Source organism: Taurulus bubalis, assembly GCF_910589615.1.
Source record: "Taurulus bubalis genome assembly, chromosome: 20".
In the NCBI taxonomy this organism is placed as follows: Eukaryota; Metazoa; Chordata; class Actinopteri; order Perciformes; family Cottidae; genus Taurulus; species Taurulus bubalis.
In genome coordinates this window covers 17523676-17532103 of record NC_136608.1, presented here as the reverse complement: position 1 = coordinate 17532103, position 8428 = coordinate 17523676, and the positions used below count along the sequence as shown (strand labels likewise).

At 45.8% G+C, this 8428-nt stretch overlaps 2 protein-coding genes across 2 annotated transcripts in view; one reads left to right on the top strand and one right to left on the bottom strand.

Annotated features, from left to right (window-relative positions):
• Nucleotides 1-1049: 1049 nt before the first annotated feature.
• Nucleotides 1050-4481, top strand: kics2 (KICSTOR subunit 2). The gene is made up of 3 exons (XM_079235937.1): nt 1050-1329; nt 2455-2785; nt 3586-4481. The coding sequence occupies exons 1-3, from the start codon at nt 1104-1106 to the stop codon at nt 4406-4408; spliced, it is 1380 nt and encodes a 459-aa protein (XP_079092063.1). The 5' UTR covers nt 1050-1103; the 3' UTR covers nt 4409-4481.
• A 2378-nt stretch (nt 4482-6859) lies between these two features.
• Nucleotides 6860-8428, bottom strand: part of LOC306752208 (SLIT-ROBO Rho GTPase-activating protein 1-like) — a gene marked incomplete at both ends in the record, with an annotated part of 31423 nt that continues 29854 nt past the window's right edge. The window contains 2 exon segments of the mRNA XM_079235936.1: nt 6860-6949; nt 6951-7295. Of these exon segments, the coding sequence (XP_079092062.1) occupies nt 6860-6949; nt 6951-7295 (435 nt within the window).

Genomic DNA, 8428 nt, shown 5'->3' with positions numbered 1-8428 from the left:
GATATCATTGAGACAAAATACCATCTTCATAATGTGTGGACGTGTTTTAAAACTGCATAGCAACAGATTTGTTAAATGTGTGAAGTATTCACATAAGTATCTGTAAATATGTACTGGGATCTGTAAATGTGTACTGAGATCTATAAATGTGTACTGAGATCTATAAACATGTACTAAGATCTGTAAATGTGTACTGAGATCTATAAATATGTACTAAGATCTGTAAATGTGTACTGAGATCTATAAATGTGTACTAATATCTGTAAATGTGTACTGAGATCTATAAATGTGTACTAATATCTGTAAATGTGTACTGAGATCTATAAATATGTACTAAGATCTGTAAATGTGTACTGAGATCTATAAATGTGTACCAAGATCTGTAAATGTGTACTGAGATCTATAAATGTGTACTAATATCTGTAAATGTGTACTGAGATCTATAAATGTGTACTAATATCTGTAAAGGTGTACTGATATTTGTAAATGTGTACTAAGATCTATAAATGTGTACTAATATCTGTAAAGGTGTACTGATATCTGTAAAGGTGTACTGATATCTGTAAATGTGTACTAATATCTATAAATGTGTACTAATATCTGTATGTGTACTAATATCTGTAAATGTGTACTGAGATCTGTAAATGTGTACTGAGATCGTTAAATGTGTACTGATATCTGTAAATGTGTACTAATATCTATAAATGTGTACTGAGATCTGTAAATGTGTACTAATATATGTAAATGTATTTGCAGTTTCTCTACTCTTCACCACACTTAAAATGTACTTATTGATTATACCTTTGCTGTTTGATTACTTATTTGTAAACTTGTTTTTATTGTTGTACTTATGGCTCTTTATCTTTTGGACTTTCCACTCTATCGGTTGAATTCCCCCCGCTGTTGGTTTAAAAACAGAAATATTGTATTTTATCCAAACGCGTTTTTCTTTTGTCGCTCTCGGCTCGCCGTAGTATTTATATACACCGTATCCAAAATGGCGTCGCGCAGTTAGCCGGTTAGCTGGACGCGGGCAGTTTTCCCTCGAATGTCGTCGTTTTAACCTCATTGAAGGGATTTCCCGGCGTCACTACGAAGAGACCATGACGGAGGAGCTGCGGCCGGTGCCCCGGGAGCGGGCCATCCTGGAGAGCTTCTTCACGCAGCTCGGCATGTTCTCCTTCGACCGGGCCAAAGACTACGTGGAGAAGGAGAAGGACAGCAGCCGCAGCTCCGGGCCCGTCTGGGCCGCGCTGCTGGCCGCGCTGGCGCACCTGGCCGCCGCGGAGCGGGCGTACCACCACATGACCTTCCTGGGCCAGAAGATGGGTAAATATCAATATATATATATATATATATATATATATATATATATATATATATATATATATATATATACAGTGTAGAAGATGGGTAAAGAGCAACACAAGAGTGCTTTTACTGACTAAAACAATGTTTAATATTAAACATACAATATGACATTTATGAAAATGGGTAATATTTAATATCTGTAATACTGGTATGGAAGTAAAATATTAGCAATATTAAAGTGTAGAAGTACACAAGTATTGGCATCAAAACATAGTAAAGTACCGGAAGTAAAAATACAACATGACATTCATGAAAATGGGTAATATTAAATATATTGAGTACTTTTACCTCAGTAAAAAGCAGCAATATTACAGTATAGAAGTACAGAAGTGTTGGCATGAAAAATATATATATTCAAATACCGGAAGTTAAATTACATTATTAGATATATTGAGTACTTGTATTGAAGTAAACAAATTTGCAATATTAAAGTGTAGAAGTACAAAAGTATTGGCATGAATAAATATATTAAAATACCGGATGTAAAAATGCTGGAAACATTACATTCCAAATGACAGAAAATAAAATATATTTCATCTGAAAAATGGAACATGAAGCAGTTACATATTTCAACACCAGATGGCGCTGCAGCTCAGGAATGCTGGAGGTCCACTGTTTATATATCTCTCTCTATGTGTGTGTCTGTCTGTCTCTCTCTCTGTCTCTCTCCCCCTTCTCTCTCTCTTTCTCTCTGTGTCTCTCTCTCTCTGTGTCTCTCTCTCTCTGTGTCTCTCTCTCTCTCCCCCTTCTCTCTCTCTCTCTGTCTCTCTCTCCCCCTTCTCTCTCTCTCTCTGTCTCTCTCTCTCCCCCTTCTCTCTCTCTCTCTGTCTCTCTCTCTCTCTCTCTCTCTCTTTCTCTCTGTGTCTCTCTCTCTCTGTGTCTCTCTCTCTCTCCCCCTTCTCTCTCTCTCTCTGTCTCTCTCTCCCCCTTCTCTCTCTCTCTCTGTCTCTCTCTCTCCCCCTTCTCTCTCTCTCTCTCTGTGTCTCTCTCTCTCTCCCCCTTCTCTCTCTCTCTCTGTCTCTCTCTCTCCCCCTTCTCTCTCTCTCTCTGTGTCTCTCTCTCCCCCCCACTCCCCTCCTCCAGGCGGTCAGAGCTTCTTCAGCCGTAAGGACTCCATCCGGTCCATCTACACGTCCCTTTACAACGAGCTGAGGAAGCTGATGGCGCCGGGCCGCCACAGCCAGCCAGGCTCCGCCTCCTACCTGACGCCGGGCCGCCACAGCCAGCCGGGCTCCGCCTCCTACCTGGAGGAGCTGCTGTCTCACCTGTCGGAGCAGCTGTGCCACTTCACGCAGGCGCGCATGGAGATGGCCGACCTGTACGAGAAGATGCACGCGCTGGCCGGCCAGAAGAGCGTCAACTCTGAGGAGCTGGTGGCCGCGCTGGAGGCCACGCTGCTCAAGTACTGCTCCAAGTGGGTACTGTGTGTGTGTGTGTGTGTGTGTGTGTGTGTGTGTGTGTGTGTGTGTGTGTGTGTGTGTGTGTACTCTGTGTGTTTTATTGCGAAAGTACAAACAAACAAAAGCTACTTGTTTTATCAAATACAAACACCAGAATGATGGAAATGTTCACACTACAAAAAGCCAAACACAAGTAATACTTCCAATTATTCAAACTGGGTTTAGTCTCAAAGTATCTGTATTTATGGATAAAAAGCAAAACAAGTGTGTATCTTTACTCAAGTAAAGGTACTTTTACTTCACTTCTCCACTACAATTCAGATGGAAATATTGTTCTTTTGAGTTATTTTGCAGATTAAGGATTTACATTTAAAGTATGAGATCAGTTTAAGTCATTAAAGGATTTGTTTTCACACACATTTTTTTCCACAAAATCAAGTTTTATTTACATTAAAACACTTTTAAATATTGAATATTTCCATGGAAATAAAACGTTTTTCTATATTATATTCACACTCAAAAATGGAAAACTTGAAGCTGCTTTATCAACTATATATACATTATAATGTTGCTACTTTAAATCCTTAAATTCTTTTTATATATATATATATATTTGTCTACTATATTTAAGTGTTGATCATACTTTGATGCAGTTATTCTCGTTTTCAAGCTGAAGCTGATTTAAATAAATAAATGAAAAAGGACCCCATCATTAAATAAAACACCAACAAAGAAGTCAAGAAATTTGTTTATTTATTTATTTCTGTCCTGGAAGTGTTTCCTCTTCCTCACCCTCCTCTTCCTCGCCCCTCAGGTTCCACCACCCGATCCTGGGCCGGGTGGAGGAGGGCTTCCAGACGGAGGCGGACGTTGTGGCCCAGCTGCTGCGCTGCCAGGCCCAGGTGTCGGAGTGGCGCTTCCTGCCGGCGCTGCTCAGCCTCCACGCCGCCACCTCCAAGCTGGCGGCGTGGGGCCAGCTGTTCCAGCGGCAGAAGGAGACCCGCAAGCACCTGTTCGGCGGCGGCGCCTCCCAGAAGGCCGCGCAGCCGCCGCACCTGTACGCCTGGCTGCAGCGCTTCCAGGCGGCGCTGCTCGCCAAGTTCAGCTTCTACTTCCACGAGGCGCTGAGCCGGCAGGCGGCGCCGGCGGACATGCGGGCCCTGACGGCGCGCGCGGCGCCGGACTACCACGGCAAGATCTGCTCCTTCGTCCGCAAGCACGACGCCAGCAACGTGTCGCTGGTGTTCGACAACCGCGGCTCGGAGAGCTTCCAGGGCCACGGCTACCACCACCCGCGCGCCTGGCGGGAGGCGCCGAAGGGCGTGGAGCAGTTCCCCGCCGTGGTGTCGCTGCCGGCGGGCGAGCGGCCGCTCACGCACTGGCCCAACGTCATCATGATGATGGGCGACCGCGCCGCCGAGCTCAACGCGCTGGACAAGGTGGTGCACTTCTACGACGACAAGGTGCAGAGCACCTACTACCTGACGCGGCCCGAGCCGCACTTCACGCTCGTGGTCATCTTCGACGGCAGGAAGTCCGAGAAGGACGTGCACATCGTCGGCTTCCTGCAGGAGATCTCCGGGTCGCTGAGGAACTCCAAGCCCTTCAGCTCCCTGAAGCCGGGCTCCAAGGGCTGAGCGGGGAACCGAAAGAGACCGAAGGACGTTCCACACCAAAGAGACAGGAAGTGCTTTACAGCTTTAATTTAAAATGCGATGATTTTTAATTATTATTTTTAAAATACGTTTGTTTTTATTAGCTTGTATTTACTTTACAATTTAAATAAAGCTTTGAGATGATTGAACATTGTGACTTGAATGTCGTGTTGTGTTCAGGGACCTGGAGGCTGGCTCGTCATTACGACGTGGTACAAAATGACTTATTACTATTTTATGAGAAGATGTTTGAGGTTTCTGAGGATCAGTTTAACTTTTTTGAGTTTAATATCTCCGATTATGGATGGAAGTCTTTTTTTAACACGAAACTTCTTCCAAAATCTCAAATTTGGAGTTTTAACTCTTTAAAGAGCCGAGAACGTCCGGGTTCCACTGCAGAAGGAAAACACATTCAGAAGCTTTGTGACACTTTGTGACACTTTGTGACACTTTGAGACACTTTGTGACACTTTGTGACACTTTGTTTCTTTGACTCCCGGTCGGTCGTACAGAACACAGCTGCAGGTTTATGGAGTTCTCAAAAACAAAACATTTCTTCTTTTTTTATTGTCGCCACATTTCATTTTTAAAAAGTGAAGAAAAAGCAACCCGTTTCATGACTTGAATGCTAATTTATTCTGGTTTATTTATAATATAAATACAACACATTGATACAATCCATTTGGCTATACGAGCTCGTCTCCTCGGGGAAGCTCGGGTTTCAAACACGGCGACACCGAACGACAGAAAACCGCTTTTTTTTCGTCCTGTTTTTTGAATCGTGAAACATATTCGAAGAGAAGAAAATAAAAAATTAAAAACCTCCCGATTTTCTGAGTTTAAAAAATGCACCAACATGTTGTGGTGCTACATGCCGAGTACACGCTCCTATTATACGTCAGAGTGCAATGTCACAATGGGTTAATGCTAGAATTCATAATTCAGTAATCTACTAAACACTTTATGATTATTTCATTCAGAGTGCTGCTGCTCTTCGTCCGACATGCGTGAAAAATAAGACAAGGAGTTAAAATAAAAAAAAGGCACTTTCACATATACACACACACACACGTGCATGATGCTCAGCACGTCACACACACACACACACACTTCAGTTACCAGCCCGGTGGAGGCCACATTCAGTGTGCTGTTCAAGTGTTTTTGTTTTTTTTGGGGGCGTTTACACAAAAAAAGCCCCACCCTGTTAGCTTATTGTGAGTTTAAGGTTAACGAGTGACTTCACAAGCAGGTAAACCAGTATTCTCACACACACACACACACACACACACACACACACACACACACACAAAGTGACATGCTTTTTGCACTTTTCCCCAACTTGCGCTTGGCGTGTTGTGGCACTCGAGGCGTGCATGAATTATCCATCATCGTCCATCACTATTCTAGTGCACTTACAAGGGAGCAGAACAAGGACACGGCAAGCAGGAGACACACACACACACACACACACACGATCAAGAACTAAATCATACATTCATCCCAGTGTAAAAGCTCCCTGCTCCTCTCAAACAGCTCCAGTCTGGGACCCAAAAAAGAACAAATAAACAAAACAACAACAAACAGCAGAAGTCAGTTTTAAAGTCGAGCGCGTGGAACATTCAGTGAACACTCGTCTGAAGGAGACATTCATCGTGGGACAGCCGGACGTCGTCGACCCTCGAGAGGCGTTTTTGTGGTTTGAGGTGAGCGTGAGCTTAGCAGCAGTTAAATCAAGAAAAGAAGGTCCCGTAGTTGCCTTCGCTCTTCCTCCTCCTCCTCTTCCTCAGATGCAGCAGCCGATCTGGAGAGTTTTGTTTCATTTTTTTTTTTATATATAAGAAAACAGCAGCTTTGTCTTTTTTTGTCTTTTTTTTTGGCAGATCAGCCTATCGTCATGACAGCACAGCCAACATTCACGTCACTGAAAACTACAATTTTTTAAATTACTGGAGCTGAACTACACTTCCCACGTCTCTATAGCTCCTCCCCCTCCCCGCCCCAAGTCTTTATAGCTCCTCCCCTACCAAGTCTCTATAGCCCCTCCCACTCCCCACCCCATGTACATAGCTCCTCCCCATGCCTATATAGCTCCTCCCCCCCATCCCCGCCCATGTATATATAGGACCACCCCCGACCCAATGTCTATATAGCCCCTCCCCCACCTGCACATTCCTCTATAGCTCCTCCCCTTCCCATAAGCCCCTCCCCCTCTGTTGTCTCTTCGTCTCTAACCTTTTTGATAAATGCTTCAACACACGGAGAAAGTAACCTCCTACACACCAAGAGAGAACACAGCAACCTGACGACACGTAGAATATCATATCATAGCTCATATATTATAGTTTATTACTACATAAAACCCTTTTCCTCTGAACTCTTGGACCCTCATGTTGATTAGAAACCCTGATCTCCTCTCCCTCGGCCTGATTCGGCTCACATGGTGCAGGATTTGTCGGGCGGGGGTGGCAGCGGCGGGGTGCTGCTCTTGGGCGGGACCGTGGGTTTGGGCTTCAGGGCGGGGGGGGCGCAGCGGGGCGCCCATGCGGGGCCCCGCCACCGGCTTGAAGGAGCCCAGGCTGTCGGGGGAGGGGTTGGCCGGGCGGGGGGGGCCCGGAGGAGGGCCGGGGAGAGGGCTCATGGGGCTCATGGGGCTCAGCGGGCTGAGGGGGCTGAGGGGGCTCGGGGTCCCCGGGGTGCCCGGGGTGCTGGGGGTGCTGTGGGGGCTCGGGGACTCGGAGGAGCAGGTGTTCAGGGGCCCGTTCTTCACCTGGTCCAGAGTGTCCAGCACCACGTCCGGAGTCGGCCGGCAGCCATGACGCTCCAACTGCCTCAACTCCCCCAGAGCCACCGTCACCGACTCCTCCATGTCCTGCAGAGAGAGTACACAGAACCTGAGAGAGAGTACCTGAGAGAGAGTACACAGAACCTGAGAGAGAGTACCTGAGAGAGAGTACACAGAACCTGAGAGAGAGTACACAGAACCTGAGAGAGAGTACACAGAACCTGACAGAGAGTACCTGAGAGAGAGTACACAGAACCTGAGAGAGAGTACCTGAGAGAGAGTACACAGAACCTGAGAGAGAGTACACAGAACCTGAGAGAGAGTACCTGAGAGAGAGTACACAGAACCTGAGAGAGAGTACCTGAGAGAGAGTACACAGAACCTGAGAGAGAGTACACACCGTATCTGAGAGAGAGTACACACTTTATCTGAGAGAGAGTACACAGTATCTGAGAGAGAGTACACAGTACCTGAGAGAGAGTACACAGTATCTGAGAGAGAGTACACAGTACCTGAGAGGTAGTACACACAGTACCTGAGAGAGAGTACACAGTACCTGAGAGAGAGTACACAGTACCTGAGAGGTAGTACACAGTACCTGAGAGAGAGTACACAGTACCTGAGAGGTAGTACACAGTACCTGAGAGAGAGTACACAGTACCTGAGAGGTAGTACACACAGTACCTGAGAGAGAGTACACAGTACCTGAGAGAGAGTACACAGTACCTGAGAGGTAGTACACAGTACCTGAGAGAGAGTACACAGTACCTGAGAGCCAGCTAAGTCTTCTCTGATGGCCTAAACAGAATCAAGTTATATTTATTTAACGGTAGTTAACATCGTTCCTTCTGATCATGGCTCGTTCTCTTGAGTGCCGTGTTTTAGTGTCGCAGTTTTGTTGGATTGTTTTGTCATGTTGTGTTTTAACTAAATGTGATGGTAAACTACATGCATTATCCGTTAATGACGGTGCATCCCGTCATGCATATTTATGTAAACAATATTAGACGCACAGAAGGCCCAGGTAGAAAATGCACGGCCTGCCACTGGAGTACCTGAGAGGTAGTAACCAGAGTACCTGAGTGCGTACCTGAGCAGGGAGGGAACAGAGTACCTGAGCAGGGAGGGAACAGAGTACCTGAGCAGGTAGAGAACAGAGTACCTGAGTGCGTACCTGAGCAGGGAGAGAACAGAGTACCTGAGCAGGTAGAGAACAGAGT

Excerpts from the sequence above, each read along its gene's own strand:
- kics2 (XM_079235937.1), top strand. The coding sequence starts at position 1,104 with ATGACGGAGGAGCTGCGGCCGGTGCCCCGGGAGCGGGCCATCCTGGAG. Across the intron at positions 1,330-2,454 it reads CTTCCTGGGCCAGAAGATGG|GCGGTCAGAGCTTCTTCAGC; the intron begins GTAAATATCAAT and ends CCCCTCCTCCAG. Across the intron at positions 2,786-3,585 it reads CTGCTCAAGTACTGCTCCAA|GTTCCACCACCCGATCCTGG; the intron begins GTGGGTACTGTG and ends CTCGCCCCTCAG.